We start from the raw sequence: 23,889 nt of genomic DNA on the forward strand, positions 1-23,889 counted from the left end.
TCAAGTAGGACTGAAAACAGATGTTTTTTCATCAAGAAGGTTATAAACCCATGGAACCGCCTACTCGCTGAGGTCGAACATGCCAAAATCCAGCTAAAAAATATCATTAAGACAATTGGTGGGACCTTTAACAAGCCGCCGGCTTTCTGTCCTCGTCGAAGCCCCTAGATAGTTAGTGGCCCTTGGGTAAATTTAGGTAAATATATTCAATAAATGTCAGCGCATCTTCCGAGCGACAAGGACAGCTACACACAATATCTCTTAGAATTACGTAGATAAACAAAAATTGTAACATTTGTTTACTACAATGTCGGTGCTGACTGTAGAAGTTGAAAAAATATAGTTTTACTTCAAAATATACTAATTTTATAAGAAAATTCGACGTAAATAGATGGCAGGTGAGCGCCGATAAGCCAGCGTCGTGATTGGCTAAATCTTCTAAATCTTCAAAATGAAGAATGTTGACTGCTCTCTGATTAGCCAAACGAAAAGCCCTAGTGACATCTAGCGAGACTTCTTGAAAGTTTCTAATAACTTCGTAATTATAGCTTTCTGAATCGCATGAAGTCATGTTCTTAGCTGGTACTTACGAACTTTCGTAGCACACCTACTTACGAAGAAATACATGGAGCTTCGTGAATCTAGGTCCTGAACATCATCACCTCTTAGAACAGCAGACTATAGAAGATGGGAAACTAATATTAATGGGAGGGTCAACTGTTTAGCTCGGAACCTGGATCATAGTCGGCGCTGAGATCCGTCACGTTCATCCTGATTAGTGGAAATGGCAAGTCGGCAGTGATTTTTTGGGGGCAAAAATCATCACTGACCTGCCACATTGAGAGGTCACAGGACCTCACCTCGAAAAATTACAGCTGACCTGACACCAGTTTCAGGTAAATTTGGCAGTTTTTATTCCTTGCTCTGTCACACCCATTTAAGACCGAAATACTTTCTGAGTATAGTTTAAGATCAAACGTTTTTCAGAGAATATGTTCATATAAGTTTTGTTAGGGCAAATAAACATTTTAGTAGTTATTTTTAATTTTTGCCCCAGTTTGAGATATGCTTGCAGAGGGTTTTCAAAATTAGTCTAAGTTTTAGTTTTTGGAACATATTTTTATTTTCTCGTTCAAGGTTAAATATATTAGTCTCATTTGTTTCAGCTGTGTCACAGGAATTGAGATTGAATTTTGTCAAAGTTTTAATCCTCACTGCAGTCTTAAAATAGTTCTTATGGATATAATTAAACTGTACATACTTAAGCAGATATATTTAAAAATTCATCCCACATTAGCTCTTAGACCCAGCACTATACATCTTTGTTAATGGCTCAATTTAAAACGGTCATACTTCGAACGTAGTAAGAGAAGAAAATAGTATTACCGAACTCCAGCTCTTGTACCCGCTCTACTTCATTTGTACAACTTCTTTACTATTGGGCCAATTCCCCTTAAATATAATCCCACTGCATTTCAGATTCACCATAATATATGAAGACATTAACCGAGTTTCAACTCATGTCCTCCACCTTAGTTAATTTGTTCATCTCCGTTAGTATCTATCCAAATCCTCTAAAATTAAAAACATTCGTACTCCTGACAGAGTAAGTAACGAAAATAGTTACCAAGTTCTAGGTCCCATTCCCTGCCTGTGTTTACTCCTGCAACTATGCTGTTATCCAATCAGTTTCCCTTTGAATTTAATATAGTTATACCTCGAGCGTAGTAAGAAAAGAAAATAGTGTTACCGAGTTCTATCTCTTCTCCTCCGCCTTAGTTTACTGTTACAACTCTGTTATTAACTGATCAATTTCCATGAAAATTAAACCCGCTATATTTCGGACATAGCAAAATAGATCAAAGCAATTACCAAACTCCAGCTCTTGTCCTACGTCTTACTTTACTTATACAACTCCGCTATTATCCCATGAATTTTCTCAATACTTAAAACACAGTAATTTCAGATGTAGTAAATAAGGTCAAGGCAGTTACCGAACTACAGCTCTTGTCCCTCGGCATGCTTCATTTGTTCAACTTCTTTACTATATGTCCAAACCCCCTACAATTCAAACCTGCTGTATTTCAAACGTAGTTAAATATAGCAATTTAGTTAACGAGCTACAGCTGGTGTTTCTCGCCTTTCTTTATTCATGTAACTTCGCTAGTATCCAATCAATTTCCCCAAGAGTTATGACCACTATATTTCGTATGTTGTAAAATAAATCAAAGCAATTACCAAACTCCAACTCCTGACCCCCACCCTAGTTCATTTAACTTAGTATTTCAAATCAAGACCCGCTACATCCAATCACCTTATGAGAGTAAGCATGCCTGCTCATTCAATACTCTTGATCACTTAACTGTGTTAATAATCACACAGTCATAGCACACCTTATCTCCCTCATCTCTCCCTCGCTCCATGCCCCCCCACACCCGTCTGCTCACTTATCTCCCTCTTACCCTCAGCTCCCCCTTCCCCCCTCACTCCCCATATCTCTCCCCTCCACACTTTACTCCTTCCATACCTCCATTTCCCCCTTCCCTCTGTCTTCTCTCTCACTCGTCACCTTATCCCCTTACCTTTCCCACCTCCCCACATCCTTATCCTATCCTCTCTCCCCCCTCCCTACTCCTCCCCCGCATCTCGCCCAGTCCCCAACTTCCCCTTCCCCAGTTTCATTAACAACTCTGCACCATCAAAAATTTGAAATACAACTATTACCAATAATCCTAGCATATTTTTGTGTTCTTTTTATTCTATATCATGTTCTCTACAAATTCCCCTCATATTCTCTGTGTTCTTTATCATGTTCACATAATGTTCTTAGCATGTTCTTCACAAGTTCGTTATGTTCTCATAATGTTATTAGCATGCTCTTCACAAGTTCGACGAGTTCTCATAATGTTCTTTTCATGTTTACTTGTTCTTTTCAAGGTCAATTCATATTCCCCGCATGTTCACTGTGTTCTTTGCAATGTCTTACATGTTCTCGGTTTCCTTGCATGCTCCATGAGATTTAAACATCTAATATGATGTATTTTATCATATGTATATATATAACTCCTTTCTTCCTTTACATGTCCCCACATGTTCTCTGCTCATCTCTACACTTTCTTACAATTTTCCTCCTTCCATCCTCTACCTGCTCTAACCCGTTCATAGCATTCCCTTACATATTCTCCACTTCTCATGTTTTTTTTATTTCCACCATTCAGTAAGTAGTTCATTGATATGTATTATCAACAGCATTATTACAAATTCTCCACAAGTTACTACAGAGTTGTATATATTTAATCATTTACCAAAGTTTATTTTAAAACAACTAGGTCAAAGTAATTCTTTATCAACTTATTATATCTTACCAGCACTGTTCTTAAACTAATCTGCACTTTATACAGTAACATATTTACCAATACATTCTTTTCTTGTCGTTTCTTAACTAAAATTATTCGTCAATCAACTAAAAATAGACACGTTCATCATCTTTTACCATTTCTTTATTAAAATTATTCGTCCTTCAACTGAAAATTGTCACTTTCAACATCTTTTTATAATATTTAACTAAAATAACACCTCCCACAACTTTACAAAATAGTCAAGTACATCTTTATATCATTTCTAAAGTAACATTATTCTCCCATACATCTTTATGCATCAAATGCTACTCCTTTGTTATCTTTATTCATCAATAATACATTCAGAGATAACAAAAAAATACTATTCATTCTTTTTAAAAGTTATTCTCAAGGACATTAAGAAGAGACAGAAAAACCTCAAAATACAATTCATACCATCGAAGGTTATTCACAGAGAAATCAAAAGTTATTCTCAGAGTCATCAAAGGTAATCACTAATTCACCTTCCTTCATCAAAGAAACTTTCTATGACATCTTCGAGCGTCAAAGAATCTCTCTAATCATCTTCAAGCACTAAAGTTATTCTTTAGGACATCTTCGAGCATCAAATAAACTTTCTAAGACATCTTAACACTTTAAAGAAACTCTCTAAACATTTTCGCCCTTTTAAGATTCTCTCAAAGCCAGCACTTATACGTTCCAAGATCATTTTAATTGTCATTTGCACTCTTTAATGCAACTTTATATCAAATAATTAATTTTTAGAACTTCTTCATATGATAAACTCTTACTGTTACAAACAGTGTTCTTCGTTCAATAAATAGTCACTAGCATCGTTGTTTAAGAAATATGTAACTAAAGTTTGTGCTCAACTTACTCAGGCACGTCATTATGTAGTCACAATTAACTTTAAGTAACATAACAAACCATACATGTACCACTTTTTGTACTAATAAACTTACTCATCATGTAAAAATAAGTTAAAACTTTCAATCAACTCAACACAAAGGTACTAAGACCAGCATGTTATCTGCAGTTTATTATGTTTCATATCTCTGTTCATAGTAACTCTTTCACAAAAACACAATTCTTTAAGTAACTAGTTCAACTTTTCATGTCAAACTTGAATTTCTGTTAATAATTATTCTGTTAAAATATATTTTCTTAGCCACTTTATTGTACAAGTGTTGTCTGAACAACACTGCATAACCTTCTGTAACTTGACTTACCTACTAGCTTATCCTAACCTAACCTACTTTCCCAAACCTAACCTACTTTCCCAAACCTAACCTACTTTCCCTAACCTAATCTAACTTAACTTACCTAGTCAAACTTGCCTATCCTCTCCTACCTGATGAAACTTTTATAACCTATAACTTAATTTACATAACCTATCCTAATGTAATTTACCTAGTGCAACTTACATACTCCTCCCTATCTAAGCTAATTTAGCCAACCTAACATAACCTAACTTACATAACTTATCTGACATAACTTACCCAACCTGATCTACCCATCCTATTCTTCATTTTGTCTATTCTACATGATGTAACTTACATAACCTAATTTACCTGATGTAACATACATAACCTAGCATGTCTATTGTAACTTTTACTATCCAGCTTTACCTGTTTTATCCTAATGTAACTTATCATAACATAACTTACAAAACGTAACTTCCCTTACATCTCCGTCCATACCTTAAGTAATTAACTCATGTTGTCCTGACCTAACTTACATAACTTGCTAACTAAACTGAATTGAAAATAAATTACCTTCCCTTTCCTACACTAAAATAAAAATATACAAAGAGGAGAAACAAAAACTACATCGGTAAGATTAGGTTAAGGATAATATATTCATATATGTAAATATACATTAAACAAATAAACTGTATCTGAAAAGTTAGATTAAAGGTTAAAGAATAAGAACAAATTATATAAAACCTAATAAATACACTAAGATCAAAAAAAGGTTAGGTTAAAGGGTGAAGAATAATAACAATAATATGATACATAATTAATACAACTATATGAACATCTTGATGAACTTCAAGTTCAAAAGGTACGAAGTGTTTAAACAGATATCTCTAACAAATATCCATTTAGATGATAAAACATGATAATAGCCGTTTCATTCTCACGGAGCATGCAAGGAAACCTAGAACTTGTAAGAGATGCATGTTCATTGTGAAGAACACAATGAACATGCGGGGAATATGAATTGATATTGGGGAGCCGGTGGCTGAGCGGACAGAACACTGGGCGCGTGATCCTGTGGTCCCGGGTTCGATCCGGGGCGCCGGCGAAATATAATGGGCAGAGTTTCTTTCACCTTGATGCCCCTATTACCTAGCAGTAAATAGGTACCTAGGAATTAGTCAGCTGTCACGGGCTGCTTCCTGGGGGCGGAGGCCTGGTCGAGACCGGGCCGCGGGGACACTAAGCCCCGAAATCATCTCAAGATAACCTCAAGAAGATCTTGCACAACTCAAGAAAACGAGTAGAACATTATGAGAACACAACGAACTTGTGAAGAACATGCTAATAACATTATGAGAACACAACGAACTTGTGAAGAACATGCTAATAACATTATGAGAACATAACATACTTGTGAAGAACATGCTAAGATCATTATGAGAACATGATAAAGATCACAGAGAACATACGGGGAATTTGTAGAGAACATTAAATAGAATAAGAACACAAAAATATGCTAAGATTATTGGTAATAGTTGTTTTTCAAATTCTCGAAGGTGCAGAGTTGTGAAAGAAACTGGGGATGGGGGAGTTAGGGAATGGGCGAGATGCGAGGGGGGGGGGGGGGGGGTGTAAGGGGTGAGGGAGGGGGAGGATAAGGGTGTTGGGAGTTGGGAGAGGTAAGGGAGGGAGAAGGTGAGCAGTGAGGGAGATAAGAGAGAAGACGGGGGGAGGGGGAAAATGGAGGTATGGAATCCTACATATCCTGGAGGTATGAGTAAAGTTTGTAGGGGAGAGATATGGGGGTGAGGGGGGAAGGGGGAGCTGAGGGTAAGAGGGAGATAAGTGAGCAGATGGATGTGGGGGTCATGGAGCGAGGGAGAGATGGGGAAGATGAGGTGTGTTATGACTGTGTGATTATTAACACAGTTAAGTGAACAAGAATATTGAATGAGCAGGCATGCTTACTTTGATAAGGTAATAGGATGGAGCGAGTCTTGATCTGAAATACTAAGATAAATGAACTAAGGTGGGGGACAGGAGTTAGAGCTCGGTAATTGGAGGTGATTTATTCTACTATGTATGAAATATAGTGGTCTTAAATCTTGAGGAAATTGATTGGGTACTAATGATGTTACATAAGTAAAGTAAGGTGAGAGACATGAGCTGGAGCTCGGTAACTAAACTGCTATATTTAACTACATCTCAAATACAGCGGGTTTAAATTTTAGGGGGGTTTGACAGATAGTAAAGAAGTTAAATGAATGAATTAAGGCGGGGAACAGGAGCTGGAGTTCAGTAACTGCCTTGATCATATTTATTACATCAGAAATAACTATGTTGTAAATATTAAGGAAATTGATGGGATAATAGCGGAGTTGTACGAGTAAAGTAAGGCAGAGGACGAGAGCTTGAATTTGGTAACTGATTTGGTCAACTTTACTATGTCCGGAATACAGCAGGTTTAAATTTAAGGGAAATTGATCAGTTAATAAGGGTGTTGATAACAGTAAACTAAGGTGGAGAACGAGACCTTAAACCCAGTAACATTATTTTCTTTTCTCACTGTGTTCGAAGTATGACTGTTTTAAATTTGGCTATTATTTTATTTTTTTAGTAGAGACTCTTAACCACACCAAAACATGTAGAGCTGGGTTCACCGGCTAATATCTGCTGAACTTTTATAAATATCTGCTAAAGTACGTAGAGTTTAATTATATTCATAAGAACTCTTTACAGACTGCAGCTAAGATTAAAACTTTGACAAAATTCAGCTCTAACTCCTGTGACACAACTGATCTAATGAGACTAAAATATTTGACCTTGAACAAGATTCTGAAAATATTTGACCTTGAACGAGACTGAAAATATTTTCCTGAAACTAAAACTTGGATTAATTTTTAATAACCTCTGCAAGCATATCTTAAACTGCGGCAAAAATTAAAATTTACTGCTAAGATGTCTATTTTTTTAACAAAACTTCCATGAACATATTGAAAATGGTCTCCAAAAAAATTCCAGTAACAATCTTTACTCTGAATATATTTTGGTCTTTCGATGGTAATGTCAGATCAGCAGTGATTTTTCAAGGTCAGGTCCTGGGACCTCTCTTAGAGTGTGCAGGTTAGCGATAATTTTTACCCAAAACAAAAAAATCCCTGCTGACCTGCTATTCCCACTACTATCCTGGATCCTGGAATGTTCCTTCAGCCAATTTGGGTGAAGCTAGGCCCAAGCGTCTGTCCTCCAACTTTCGACAGGCAGACAGACAAACAGACACAGATAAACAAACAGACAGACATTCTCTCTTATAGTGTAGATTTTTACGGGCACTCTGAGAGTACATCCACCTTGAAGAACCTACCATGTCCATTTGTTGGAAATTTCAGGAACTCGAAATATTAAATAAATTTAGTAAAACAAATGCCGCAGCAGAACAGCTAAGGCTCGTGCAGGATGCTATAAACCATTCCAGTAAAATTAACATCCATCATCTGTTTTGAGAAAAAGAATTATTGAAGTCATACATGATAACTTCCTGACACCAAAGTCGCTAAATAATAATTAACGTTTTAATATTAATAAAACTAGTAAATGAAGTAAAATAAAACTTTCATATACTAACCTTCCTGCGTGTGGGGCTTCCTGAGGCGTGAGGCAGAGTGTGGTGGAGGGGTGAGGGAGGTGTGGTGGTGGAGGGCGAGGTAGAGGGCGTGGAGGGTGTTGCGGAGACTGTGGTGGAGGAGCACCTCCCTCACCCCCGCCCTACCGCCTACGGCCACCACCACCGTCTCCGGCAGCGACGACAACCCTATCGCCTCCACTAACCTGTAAACATTCATTCAGAATGTCACAAAATATGCAGAGGTAACATTGGGGGTACAAGACCGCGAATCTGATTCAGTATATGATTTTATGTACACGACGCATATGAATATAATAGTTGCATTAAAAAATGGTGTGAGGGAGTTATTAATTTGGGCGTTATCTTTATTTTGTAACTCACCAAACTCGAAGGTAACAATAAATACCGCAGCCGCTCTTGCCGAACAGCAGTAAAAGACTAAGTGAGACTCAGGACACCAGTGTTTCCACCAGTAATCCTCAGAAGCAAATGGAAAAATAAAAGCACTACTTCCTGCTGGCACCTGTCTGTTGCTTAAAGCACCTCACAAGTCACCGGGTCATGGTCCACGTCATATAAGAAGGGTTCACCTTTAATATAAGAAGTTGTCATAAGGAGCAACCTGCCATCACGCAGCACATCCCCTGCTGCACACCTCGATATTCCTTCCTCTGGTTTTGAATTTTGCTATTTAATTTTTAGATTCAATCCCTTTAGGTTACTCTAAGGGACCCTCCTCCAAATCCCATTATATCATTTCCCCATTCAGTTCTCCTAAAGTTCGAGAACTAGTGAGGAATACATAAAATCTCTCTCAAGGGCTTTCTGATCCTCAGAGGCAAGTAGGAAAACTCCTTGATCTTAAAAAAAAAGATGGCATTTACTAAACATGAATAAATCATACCAAATGAGGATGATTCCTCACATGAATCCTATCATAACAACATGGTTAAAATCCTAATATCTGAACACCTTTCTCTAATTAGAACAAGCTCCAACGTAAAATACATGCATTGCCAACTGGTCTGTAATTGCACCGCTGACATGTACCTTCAACTCCCAAGATACAATGATAATGAACTGTTAAATCAGTAAATGTATTTATAGTTATATTTTGCATCTACGCCAAATGACACGTTTTGGTTAATATATAAAACAATATACATCAAATATTTTTAAACTCTTGGGCGGATGGCTACCAACAATGTCTTCCAATGAAATAGTGAAGCGTCCAATGAAACACAAGATCGCAATAATAGGCCAATATATATACCGCAATCATGTCAACATATTATAAAACCCTTAAAAATAAGAACCTTCATCAACACCTCACTGGGGTGGTCGAATAATGAACACGTACAGTTATGCCCCCTTTGCATAATTTTTTTGGGCAAAGATTTTTTTCAGAGATTTTAGGCAAACATTACCTGTAATTCCTCGATCGACACCAGCGGACGAAATAAATGCCTGCCTGAAATACTCTACTTTGTGGCGCCACGTAAAGGCATTTAAAGTAACCACAAATATACGTGTAGTTATGTACATACTGCAAAACGATCCATCAGATGAGATATTCTCACACCAATTTCTGGAAATTGGGAACGTAAACGTGCCGGTTGATCTGACCTCAGGACGAATTTCATTGCCTCATAACTTCTGCAATTTAGTGACGTCAAAAGAAGAATTGGATGAAAAAGTATTTCCCAATATTCAAACCAATTATAAGAATCACGATTGGCTGAGTGAACGAGGTATTCTTGTGGCCAAGAACAAAACGTCTACGACCTTAACAATATTATTCAGTCAAACATACAAAGCGAGGCAGTCACATACAAGTCCGTCGACACTGTTGTGGAAACAGATGAAGCGGTTAATTATCCAACAGAATTTTTTAATTCACTCCATCTGCCAGAGATACCATCACACATACGGCATTTGAAGATAGGCTTGCCAATTATCATGTTGCGAAATACCAACCAGCCAAAACTTTGCAACGCCACGCGCCTTGCAGTAAAAAATTAATTAGCGACGTCGTAGAAGTAAAAATCTTGACAGGACCTTTCAAAGGTGAAGATGTCCTCATTTCTCGCATTCGTTTCACTCTAACAGATATTCCATTTCAATTTAAGAGATTGTAATTTCCAATTCGATTTGTGTTTGCAATCACCATCAACAAAGCTCAGGTCCAATCTATATAATTGTGCAGTTTATATCTAGACACGGATTGCTTCTCACATGGACAATTATATGTTGCGTGTTCTAGAGTCAGCAAACCAGACAATCTCTATATCTCCACAGACAATGGCACAACAAAAATATTGTATACCCACAAGCATTGTGGAATTAAACATATTAGAAACGAGCACTTTCTCTTTTCTTTCTTTCCCATTTAACCAGACTGAGCCACAGCCACGCGTGGCGGGTACTGCTAGTATGTATATAAAAACCCGCTCTGACGCGAATGGAACATTGTGTGAAAATTTCAAAGCAATCGGTGAAGAACTTTCGGAGATTAGTGATTATGAACAAACGAACATTTCCATTTTTATTTATATAGATGAACTCAATATAAACAGATATAAAAGAAAATATTCAAAACATGGTACGTATCAAACTACATAAGAGCTTGACAATGTTAAATAAGTACAGACAGAAAAACTTGACAATCTTGAGGTTATCTTCAAATGATTTCGGGGCTTAGTGTCCCCGCGGCCCGGTCTTCGACCAGACCTCCACCCCCAGGAAGCAGCCCGTGACAGCTGGCTAACTCCCAGGTACATATTTACTGCTGGGTAACAGGGGCATCAGGGTGAAAGAAACTCTGCCCATTTGTTTCCGCCTGCGCCCTGGATCGAACCCGGGACCACAGGATCACGCGTCCAGTGTTCTGTCTGCTTAGCCACCGGCTCCTCAACATAAACACTAAATAAGTTAATACTACCACAGCATGGCAAAACTTTCCATCCAGGGGAAGGAAAGTACGAAAGTACCAATTACATTAACAGCAAAATAAACCATAATAAAAATTACATAAGAAAGAACACACACATAATGGTACCGGTATATAACACAATTACTCCAAACCATAGTACAGGAAAATAAAACACAATACACAGATCCAAAATCAAGAACAGTTTCCACAGTAACAAGTGCAAACTAAGACACATAAACAAAACATTAACCTAAACAATAAGGCATAAAAGCAAAGTAGTACTATAAAACACGTACATAACCATCTGGAAAATAATTATCCATACCATTCCCAAGCAACATCCTTAAGCCCCAAGCAATGTAAAGTACCTGATCATGCAAAAACTGCAGGGTCTTGTCTACAGAATATCCCTCCTGCTGCCCTATCCAGAGGCAAAATATATAATCTGATAGTTACATCGCTATTGTATTACGAACCTTCACACTGGAGAAGTGGAAACTAAACATCAACATGCTCAAGGGGTCAACAGTGACATTAGCCCCTCACAAAACGGTAATCGTGGCCTTCAACCAATATACGAGAGCATCTCTATTTTTACAAAAATAGAAATCATGTAGCGGAGTCTCGGGACCATCACGGTAACCACACTTGTCAGTACTCCTAACACCCAACACGTGGGGTCGAGCATTAGTAGGGAGGAGGGACTCGTGCAAATACTTATTAACCAGTTCCCGTTGTCTTGGAACAATATACTTATTAACACTCCCCCACACCTTATCCCAATTAATGAGAGGTAACACCTGCTCCGCCACAGGAGGTGCACCGTGTAACAATAGCTCACACACCCTTGTGCTCGGCAATTGCACAGAATCCTATATGTGGCAAATACTCCACAAAAAATCGTCAATCACACTTGAGTAATATGGAGGGGTAACAAAGGCAAGATCACTGTATGCAGGCAGTTTCAACAAAGAACATGCATGCAGTTTACAATAATACTTATGCCAATTTTTTTTATACCATCCCAATTCAACAGCTCCCCAATTGATGTTACACTCAAAATAGCCAACGACTTATAAAACACATTATGGACGTCCACCTCTCCTCTCCTACTCAGACATAACGTCGACCTCCTGATAGGCTGGTACCTGCCACACTGCATATATCTAAAAATCACCTTACCAATTTACTTCGCCACTCTTCTACTGAGCGGCAAGCAATGAACCAAAAACAATACTTTTGATAGCACCTTACAATTCATTACAACTGCCTTTTTTGTACAGGGTCAACTGTCTTGCTGACAAGAGGTACGTCGCTACACCAGCACTGCACAACACACCCAACCAGTTCCTTCTCACCATCAACTCATAGGATTCACACCACGTCACTTCAAAGGTCTTAATACACTCAACCACTCGAACCCAAGCACCATCATAGGTGGATTTTGAAGCCCAATGACCAAGCACCATCATAGGTGGATTTTGAAGCCCAATGACCAAGCACCATCCTACAGGTCTTTTCCCTATTGACCACGGCACATGTTGCCTTTTCAAACGTCACCAACACATCTTGGACATCCAACACAGAAGCCTTGTCCGATACAAATACCGTAGTGTCCTCAGCATACCCAATAACCGGAAGAAGCATCGAATTCGGCAGGGTCAGTGGACTATCAAAGCACTCCTCTTCACTGCCAAATCCAGGGGTTCCTGAAACAACTCATACACCATGGAGCAGTTTGGCAACCCTGCCAAACCGATCTCTCGTTTTTTGTATTATATAAAGCAGAGAATATTTACAATTAAAGGAAGGTTACCATAGCAACAGAACAGTGCACAATCACCACATAAACCTTAGAACTAAACCAATAAATAACACAGTACAAGTACAGAAACACACCGCATCCAGTGAACAGTGAACAGATGTGCCTAAGAGTTACACCAATCTCACACAAAAATAACAAAGATAAGGTACACAAACCATATAACACCAATGTCATGCAATATAATACACATAAAGAAAAGAAAAAAAAACACAAGAGACCTCACATTCGGAGGCTGTTACAACTCAAAGACATTAAAGGAAATAATTACAATAAACACAATAATTCACAATAAGGGAAAGCCTACATTAACAAACACACTGCATAAAACAAACATAAACACAAACACATAAATCTGAACAAGTTCAGAGAAAATAAGCATAAACATGACCAGAATGAACAACATTCCCAAAGAAAGAAAATTATAGAAACTATACCAACACACAATTCATACACAAGCAAGAAAGGGAGACACCTCCGAGCCATGCAACACACAAAATAGTGCCCAAAACACAAAAGGGGTCAATAAAGCACAGACACAGGAAAAAGAATACACATCGCATTGGTAGACACTGCCCAACAGAAACAGTAAGGATTGCCGTATGTCCAACACAAGACAAAAACATAACGGGGCGATAGGCCCCCCCTCATCAACACCAGATGCAAATCATTTCCATCGGGACAAATGGCATCAGGATCAATGACCCCCCCCCCCCCCCCACCGCGGCTTACCCGCACATGAGGGCCCACAGGCAGGTACCGGAGAGGGAGCAACCTCACCCCCTGTTAAGAGACAACCGCTGTCGCATACACCACACCCAGCTCATCCTCCATCGTCTCCACAGGGTCCTCACATCCATGGGACCACAACCTGGCAGTTTTCTTCCGTCGTTTCTGCTCAGGCACCAGTGCAGCCGGAAGAGACGAATCATTTATGTATCGAGAGGGACAAACACACTCCAAAGAAGAGGGTCCAGCAGGCAGTGCCAATCCAGAAGAGGGGTAGAAGACCCACCCTTACAGGTACAACAGATAAAGCTGCTTCACCAGACTTACATGTCAAAGTAGAAGGGAAATCCCGCGCGGGGAGCCTCCTCCACCTCCACGGAATTCGGTACATGGTAAAATGCCATAGGAACACACAGCTGAACACACATCCTGTCAGGTTCATCACCAACCAGACTCTCTGACGTACCAGCCAATCCCGGAACCTCAGAGCACACTACCTCCTCCTTCACCCGTACCCGGAACATCCTCACACACAGGTCCAGAACCCGGATGGCTTGTAGTAAGGATTCCACAACCATCCAACGTTCCCTCGGGAGCTTTCGTGGCCTCGAAAGGGGAAAATCAACCTCATGGAAAATGTTCACTCGGTCTGCTGTACCTACCAAACACGCCATAGCCAGGTGGCCCGGCAACCCACACCGAAAAAAACTTGCGGGGTTGGCCCGAATACATGCAGTGGGGGTTAAACACCATCAGCATTACTGAAGAGGGCACATTCTGGTCAAGGGACATTAAAAGAGTCCTGGTGCCAGCAAACAGCCAATTACCATATCCAGTAGATACCTTGTTCCATCTGATACTGAGTTCTTTCCCATAACGATCAAATAGACCAGACGTCCATCTGGCATTTCAAATGAACCGCCCCGCTCTGCCATGTATGTAGTCATTACACTGAGGTTTACCACCTTCACGGTGCCTGTTCCTGCAGGCAGCAGGAAGCAGCGATCTTCAAAGCAATGGATGAAATCCTGAAACACACTCGGTAGCTAAAATTTTACCACCACACACCAGTTTCTAAAAACCTGGATGTCAACCAAGTCCGCTATTTTGACATGGAGCACGTTTACAAGAGTTTCACCAACAGATGTATGATCCACCGGGGAAAAAAATTCAAGGCCAACCGACGTAGTCCAGCTTTACAGGAGCTATGGTAGTCCCCATCCAGAAGAAACTGTACCTCGCACTGCCAAGGGCAATTCATGCCCGTGCTACCTCTTGGGTGGCTTAATCATTATCAATCAGCAAGGCACCAAACAGTCCTCGCAACAACCACACAATCGTCAACTCTTAGGGCTGTAAGTCAACTGCAGAGCAAATAGAGGGCAAAAGCGCACCCCCTGACGGCCAACTGTCGAATCACCGATTACTCAATGACAAAGAGGAGTACTCAGTAACCTGTTGACACAAACACTATTACTACACTCAGGATACAGACTTCTCACCCAGGAAATAACACCCTCAAATACACCCACCCGATGCAGAACCTGGTAAATAAACTCAAGATCAACTCGATCAAAGGCCTTAGACCTATATAAATTTATCATGGAAGATTCAATATTATTCACACTTACGTGAAACACTACATCCCTCACGATATTATTACAACTCACAATCGAACGACCTGGCACTCTGCAAATCTGTTCCAGTGACAATCCAACCCAAAACAATCCTAAGACGGTTCGCCAACAGTTTCGATATTATATTATAATCTTAATTTAACAAGGAAATAGGTCTCAATATTGCTAAAATCCTGCAAATCCCTCAATTTCTGAAGGAGTCGATCACTTCTATGAGATTGGGATCCTACTGATCACCTCATTTCAGAAAAAAATATCTCACCACTTGCACAAAAAGGGGTTCTCTGCCCCTCCACCGGAGGGTGAGGTGGTGTCGCCTTCACTCCAATTGTTGCCCAGCGAGTGCAGTATTCAGCTACTTGCTGGTGGTGAGGTGTGTGCCCTGGGGCCGGAGTGTTGACCGGAGTGATAGCGTTGCCTTTGTCGAGTACTAAGCATGTGGATTCTGCTGGACTGGAGTTCTCTGCTGTGACAGATTGGCTTTACATTGAGATGACCTTATTGGATGTACTTCACGTCAATCTTGCTGACATCTGCGGGATCAAGATACTCTCGGACCACCGGGCGGTGGTTAAGTTCCTGTTTACTGATGTCTACCTGTCCTTCGTGAGGAAAGTTAAGGACCGTACCTTACCGCTGCCTTGTGGAGCTGGGACTGTCGTCATCTCTGACCGCTGAACGGTACCTACCTTCGTGAGTTCACGGTGGCCCGTTCGAGTTCGATGCTGATCTCAACAAGAGGATTTTTTTGCAGATATGGGTGGGTTCTGTTCCACCGGGAAAGCATGCTTCTTTCTGGCCAGCTGTGGGGGTGTACAGAAAGGGGTGCTGACCTTGGTGATACATTTGACGGCTGATATTCCGCCTTCTTTGGAGCTCCTCGGCTGTCGTATTTGGTGCTTCTATGCTCAACAGACTTGCACCTATTTTAGGTACGGATTGCACGGCTATGTTCCTGCGGTTTCCCGTGTTTGACCTACGGATTGGGTGAACCTATTTCGTGAGGAGGACTTCCCCACCCTTTGGAGGTCCCAGAGGCCTCTGCATGTGTGCTGCCGGAGAGGATGCGACTGCTGACTCAGAACATCCTGTGAGTGTGTTTAATGCTTGCATGGGGTCTGCTGCTCCCCTTGGTGAACCTTAAGGCCATTGAGGGAATGGTGGGTGTGGTGTTGCCCCAACTTCCCGCGGGAGTGGTCCCCCGCCCCCCTCCTTTGGCTGCTGTGTCATCGGCGGTTTGTGGCGAATCGTTTCCTGGTGCTGTGTGCATCCCTGTGGACGTGCATGCAAATCAGTCTCTGTTGGTGTTAGCCCCGGGCCCACTGGTGGTTGAGGCGGCTGCGGTTTTGCGGGACCATACGGTGTGTGGTCTTACACAGTCTCCTAGGGGTCCTTGCTGTGGCCCCTCTGGGGGAGACGTCAATTTTGACGACTTGGGCCCGGTGTCGAAGCATTCTTGCAGGGCTCTCAGTTTGTCAACTCCCTCGGGATGTCGCATGGGCGGACATGGTGGGCTCTGGAGACTCGTCTTCAGCCAACAGTGATAGTGATGGTGCACTGAGGTTCCTGCAGTGCCTAAGCGTGGTGATGGATGCCCCTGTAGTGGATGTGATGGGTGGTGTGGTTGCCTCTGTCCCTGCCCCTGTTCCCCACTCCACTCCCCGTGTTCCAGTTCCCCGGCATGGGGGGTTGTGGCTCCTGATGAGGGCTCCGGTATGGACCGTGATTTCGTGATTGTGCTGAAGAAGGACTTGGTCCAAGTGGATTCAGTGCCGGTGGAACCTGTGCTGGGGTTCCCCATCGGGGCAGCCCAGATAGTGGTAGCCCCAGTGTGGGATGGTCCAGTGTTTATGCGTCATCCTTGTTTTACGAGGGAGAGGGTGCCCCCCTCCATCAAAGGAGGATTGGGCTGTGTGGGATGCCTATCGTGTGACGTATCCTCAGTCAGACATTCCGCATAAATAAGAATTTGAGCTATGGAGGGGATTATTTTTTTTGTATTGGTGCGAGTGGGTTTGTGGGTTTATTGTCCCGGCCGTGCTGTATGTCTGTGTTTTTGCGCGTGCGCCTATTTTGCATACATCTCAGTCCCCGTGGCATAGTGGTAAGATACTTGCCAGGTTTGTCTCGAGTGCCTTGTTCTGGGTTCGTATCCTGGCCGGGGAGGATTTAATGAGCGCAAATCCTTAACTGGAGTCTCTGTTTAACCCAACAGTAAAATGGGTACCTGGTTGTTAAACGATTTGGCGGGGTCGTATTTCCGCGGAACATAGGATTAAGGACTTTCCCGAAATGCTATGCATGCTAGTTGTACAAAAATGCAAGAACTCTTGTATATGTAAATAAATACAGAAATCAGTTTTTCTTTATGTTTTCATTGCTTGTTATTCTTTGTACGGTTGTCTTTTAATCTTGATGTTTGACCCCATGTACATGTGTTTATACTGTGTTTAGTTTTATGTAATTTATGTGTCTGTTTATGTATTTCCCACGTTTTTATATTGTGCATGCCGCTGGCACATTTAGCGTCAAATTCCAGTGCTTCGGCGCCGATTTTTGTATTTTTCCCCGTCTGTATGTGCCTCTTTCTAGGCTCCCGTGTATTTGCTGTAACTGGTATCTTTGTGTTCCGGTGGTTTTCTGTACTGTGTTTTATTTTCCTGTACCTCTGTCTTGTCATACTGGGCCTTCTGCCATTTTATTTGAGTTTGTCCACTGTTTACATACCTGTAGTCTTATATTTTCATATTTGGTTCTTGTTATATATCACTACGATGTTGCATGTTCCTTGTGTATGTGATTTTTTGTTTTGTGGATGCCCAGGCGGGTTTGCCCTTCTTATTGTATGTATTTGTCTTTACTATAAAAAAAAAACGCCACAAAATCATATACCTGGGGACGGTTATAGCGTTTTAAATGTTTATGCTCCTTCTGGGGCTACCGTCTGTTCTCTGGGGACAAAGCAGCCTAGTGAGTTCCCAGAGGTGCTGCGAGGTCTCTGTACTCACCTATTTGTGCTTGCGGGGGTTGAGCTTTGGCTCTTTGGTCCCGCCTCTCAACTGTCAATCAACTGGTGTACAGATTCCTGAGCCTACTGGGCTCTATCGTATCTACATTTAAAATTGTGTATGGAGTCAGCCTCCACCACATCACTGCCCCCTGTGGTTATGGGCTGGTGTACACAGGGATTAAGCGCCGACTTCCTCACGAGGGAGAGTGAGTACAGAGCGACAGTAAAGAGAAAAGTGATGGAGTGTCACTGATGAAGCTCGACGAGGTTCTGCTCTTCTTTCCCCGTGACACCGTCCTTCTATCTATCTACCCTTCCATCTCACCATGTATACACACACATATATATATATATCCATCTATCCGTCCATATATGTATCTATCTATTATTCTATCCATTCATCTATCCCCTCTATTTACTCATTTATTTATTCCACAACCCATCCATCTATTCCCTCTATTTATTCATCAACCTATTCATCTACCCATATCATATCAAACATCCATATATCTGCAACCATATATTTGTCCGTCTAACCATATATCCATCCATCTAACCATATATCCATCCTTCTATCTATTCATTCATATGTCTGTTCATCTATCCATATATCAATCCACCTATCTTTCAATCAATCCATCTGTGCATCCATGTATCCATCCATTCCAACCACTTGGGTTGAACGGTAGAGCGACGGTCTTGCTTCATGCAGGTCGGCGCTCAGTCCCCGACCGTCCAAGTGGTAAGCCACCATTCCTGGCCCCGTCTCATCCAAAACCCTTTTTCTAATCCCTTCTAAGTGTTATATAGTCGCAATAGCATGGCGATTTCTCCTGATAATTCCATCTATCCACCTTCATATCCATCCATCTTTTCATCTATCAATTTATTAATTTATATATATCATCATCTATCAATTAATCCATCTCTTTATTATGCATCCAATTATTCATCCATCCATCCATTTATCTGTCAATCTACCTATATGTGTATCCATCCATCTCTCTATTAATCTGTCTATATTTCATTCCACCATCTATCTATTCATCTATATTTCCATCTATCTATCCTTCTATCTATCCAGCTATCCATCCATCTACTATCTCTGTCTATCTAATTCTGGTAACATTGTGTGACAGACCTGGCTCTGGTAACACTGTGTGACAGACCTGGCTCTGGTAACACTGTGTGACGGACCTGGGTCTGGTAACATTGTGTGACAGACCTGGCTCTGGTAACATTGTGTGACACGCCTGGCTCTGGTAACATTGTGTGACAGACCTGGCTCTGGTAACACTGTGTGACAGACCTGGCTCTGGTAACACTGTGTGACGGACCTGGGTCTGGTAACATTGTGTGACAGACCTGGCTCTGGTAACACTGTGTGACGGACCTGGGTCTGGTAACATTGTGTGACAGACCTGGCTCTGGTAACACTGTGTGACGGACCTGGGTCTGGTAACATTGTGTGACAGGCCTGGCTCTGGTAACACTGTGTGACGGACCTGGGTCTGGTAACATTGTGTGACAGACCTGGCTCTGGTAACATTGTGTGACACGCCTGGCTCTGGTAACATTGTGTGACAGGCCTGGCTCTGGTAACATTGTGTGACAGACCTGGCTCTGGTAACATTGTGTGACAGACCTGGCTCTGGTAACATTGTGTGACAAGCCTGGCTCTGGTAACATTGTGTGACACGCCTGGCTCTGGTAACATTGTGTGACAGACCTGGCTCTGGTAACACTGTGTGACAGACCTAAGTATAGAAACAGCGACTAAGAATGACATATTTCAAAGAGATGTCTGCGATCTTTTTGTAAAGTTTTTGGTCCCCCTTTTCATAATAACATAAATATTACCTGAGGACGACCTCGGTATCGTTGGTGGAGGTGAGGTCGAGGATGAGTCCCCGGCAGGTGGTTGTGGCGTCTCCCCACAGGTGCTGGAGAAGGTGGTCCCGGGCCAGGTGGTCCTGGGCCAGGTGGTCCTGGGCCAGGTGGTCCTGGGCCAGGTGGTCGTGGGAGACCACTGACCCCGCCTCCACTACCACACCAGCCACCCCTCCAACACTCAGGTGTCTGCAGATATTGCCTTACATTACTACTGCTCTAGCGGCCTCGAGCTTGTAAAAACATCTTAATCACTTTATGTGGTTAAGTCCACATTACATACTAATTTCTACAGCAGCTATCTTACCTTGTCAAGGTTCAATATATCACTGATTTAAAAGTTTCATAGATCTCTAACCTTGTCCGTGGAAGACAGAATAAAATATTTATATACTGTTAGCATAGTAAACGTGTGGTCACGTCTGGGGTAGAGAACCCACTCCCGCCCCCACTACCATCACACTAACTCAAGGGTGAATGTATTATATCTCACCTGAGTATGGTGGAGGTGACGTGAGAGTGACGTGTAGTGGTGATGATCACCAGGTGGCAGCCGGGGAGGTGGTGCTCTACCACCTGCCCCACCATCACGCCCACCTGCTCCACCATCACGCCCACCTGCTCCACAGGTCCTCCCACCTGCTCCAGGGGTCTGCCCACTTCCTCACTGACAGCGGGAGTACTGCTCACCAGCATCACTACCACCATCACCTCTATATGATGCCTGAGCCACACCATCCTGGAACATGGAATGATAGTTGACATCACATGGGATAAAACTTATCAAGTCAGTCTGTTCTAGTGTGCTAACTAGCGTTTAAAGATTAACGTGCTATAAGGATTCGAACCTGCATATGTGAAATATTTCAACAGCATTGTAAATTAAACTATACTGTAATAGAGAATCTCTGTTTATCTGTATGACTGATTGTCTGCAGTCTATTCAGAGGTAGAGGCCAGAGACTTAGGCCTACCTTCACCCAAACTGACAGAGATACTGAATGAACATAGGCTGGTCGGGGTCGCCAGAATACAAAGAGGAAAAGCGTACCGAGTCAACCTGTCTTCTTACGTAGTATACCATACAAATTGAATAGATCGAATAATAATGACCCGAAATGGATAATAAAGGATCTGAAGAACCTTATAGGTAAAAAGAGAGCTTGGTACAAAACGATTAAGAATGGGGAAGTCAGTTTAGAATAAGAATTCGTCCAACTGGTTAGAAATGTTAAAAAAGAGATAGGGAGGGCAAAAAGAAACTATGAAGTTTTCATAGAAGGTTAAGCAAAGACAAATCCTAAAGTTTTTTTCAGTTATATCGAACAAAGATTAGGGAAAAGATAGGTCCATTAAAAACAGAGAAGGGTCAGATAACGGATAATGACGATGAGATGAGAAGTATTTTTTAATAAATATTTTATATCTGTATTTACTAAAGAGGAACTTAACAATATGTCTTCAGCCGAACAAGTCTATGTGGGTGGAGACGAGGACAGGTTGACTAGTTTAACAGTTACCAGGGAGGATGTTATTAAACAAATGGTAAAACTAAAACCAAACAAATCCCCAGGGCCGGATGAATTGTTTGCCAGGGTGCTCAAAGAATGCAATGAGAAGCTTTGCAAGCCACTGTTTACCATTTTAAAAAAAATCAATAGTCAGGCAGAGTGCCAAAGTCATGGAAGGTTGCTAATGTGGTTCAAATTTTTAAGAAAGGAGATAGATCACTTGCGTCAAACTATCGGCCAATGTGGGAAAGTTACTTGAATCGATAATTGCAAATACAATACGTCTTTATCTTGAAAAATATACATTAATAAATGATTCTCAACATGGTTTTAAAAAATGGCCATTCATGTTTAACAAATTTGCTTTCATTTCACAGTGTCAGTCACAGTGAGAGGGTGGATGGAGCTGGCGCTCCGATTGTAGTAATATTATCATAGATATAATGGAAGGTGTAGTGAAGGAACTGATGAATCTAGTTGGAACTCTGAGGACAGAGTTGGATTCCCTACGGAAGGAGGCACGAAATCTGAAACAACATCAGGAGGAATCAAATGAAGAGACCAGTATTAATAAGACCTCGTCTTGGAAAGTCATAAAGGACAGAGATCTTAAGAAGACTTTGACAAAGCCGCCTACAGATATTTTAAGAACTTCTAGCTCATTTGCCGCGTTGGGAGACGAGTGCTGTGGTGAGCCTGCAGTTCGTTCGAAAGGGAAAGCAACGAAGAGTAATGAAGCACAGGTCACTCAAAGTGCTCAGAAAGTAAAGGAAGTACCTAAGAGAATTTTGGTTGTGGGAGATTCCTAGGTGAGGCAATTGGATAGAACTTTTTGTGCCAGAGATAGAGGTAACAGGTTAAGGGGTTTGCTATCTGGGAGCTGGAATTAGTAATATTGTTGGCAACAAGAATGATATTAAGGCTGGAAATGGGAACAAACCCATTATTTGTATTAGTGCCAGTAGAGATAATGTTGGACGAGTTAGGAGTGAGGAGGTTATACAGAGGTTTAAGACAGCCATAGAATTAGTTAGGAGCAAGGGAGGAATCCCGATCATATGTGGCATTCTTCCTAGAAAGGGAGTTGAAAATGAATGGTTGTCGAGGGCACTTTGTGTCAATTGCCGGCTGGAAAAATATTTCAAATCAAAAGCAATATCTTTCATAGATAACAGGGAACACTTCTAGGAACGAAATGAAATGTATGCTCGGGATGGGGTGCATCTATCGAGGGCTGGGGTTGTTGTTGTTGCGAACACGTTGGAACCATTGGTTGGAGGCGTTTGGCTGGGTTTGGGTTTAAACTGTTAGTAGATAGTGGTATGGGAATTGATATGGAGAAAGAAGGTAATAAAAGTACATGTTTGTTGGGGAAACAAATTGACAAATGATCAGGGAACGAAAAGGACCTCAAAATAACAATACACTTAGGGTTTATTACACTAACAGTAGAAGTCTACGAAACAAAATAAACTATTTAAATGCTCTTGTCTGCACAGAAAAAATAGATTTTATTGCACTTACCGAAACGTGGATGAATGTAAAAAATACAAAATTATTAGCTGAATATTAAATAAATGGATCAAAACTATTCCACACAGATAGATATATTAGACGAGGAGGGGGAGTAGCCATATATATGTTAGGGAAATTTTGAAATGTAGTCTCAAAGAGGGAATCAAAACTGAGCCACACACAGAAACTATTTGGATAGAATTAAATGAAAAACAAATAATCTTATAATAGGAGTGATATACAGGCGAAGTTATATACCAAACTGAGACAGGATGGAAGCAAAGCACCTATTGGATGAAATATCTGGAGCATCTAGGTCTAGCAGTATTTGTGTCATGGGTGTCGGAAAATCCGACACCATTTAATATATCATACAGACAGATAATAATTGCTGCTGTATTACCAACAAGTTACCCATAGAAAACGTAACTTGTAGTGGAATTACCGTCTAAAGAAAACGGGATATCATCACCACATACCATTATAAATTCACCAGCTATTCTGCTGGGAATTATTCTTAAATACATTAGTCTTTGAACTTTACCATCATAAAAACATCTCATATAAATTAACTTAATTATCAATATTAAAGTAGAGTAAATGTGACCCTTCTATCACTTTCTGTCATGTGGACAATGTAAGCCAGGCGTGAGGGTG

General features: G+C 41.2%; 1 protein-coding gene across 1 annotated transcript in view; it reads right to left on the bottom strand.

Moving 5' to 3' along the window:
• LOC123759258 (uncharacterized) overlaps nt 1–20,944 on the bottom strand; it is an 85,669-nt gene extending 64,725 nt beyond the window's left edge. Inside the window, exons 1-3 of the mRNA XM_069334778.1 lie at nt 20,700–20,944; nt 20,177–20,395; nt 8,187–8,389 (exon numbers count right to left, since the gene is read on the bottom strand). Of these exons, the coding sequence (XP_069190879.1) occupies nt 8,187–8,389; nt 20,177–20,395; nt 20,700–20,944 (667 nt within the window). The remainder of the gene's footprint in view (nt 1–8,186; nt 8,390–20,176; nt 20,396–20,699) is intronic.
• Between the last annotated feature and the right edge of the window lie 2,945 nt (nt 20,945–23,889).

The sequence above is a fragment of the Procambarus clarkii genome, chromosome 32 (assembly GCF_040958095.1).
Source record: "Procambarus clarkii isolate CNS0578487 chromosome 32, FALCON_Pclarkii_2.0, whole genome shotgun sequence".
Classification (NCBI taxonomy): Eukaryota; Metazoa; Arthropoda; class Malacostraca; order Decapoda; family Cambaridae; genus Procambarus; species Procambarus clarkii.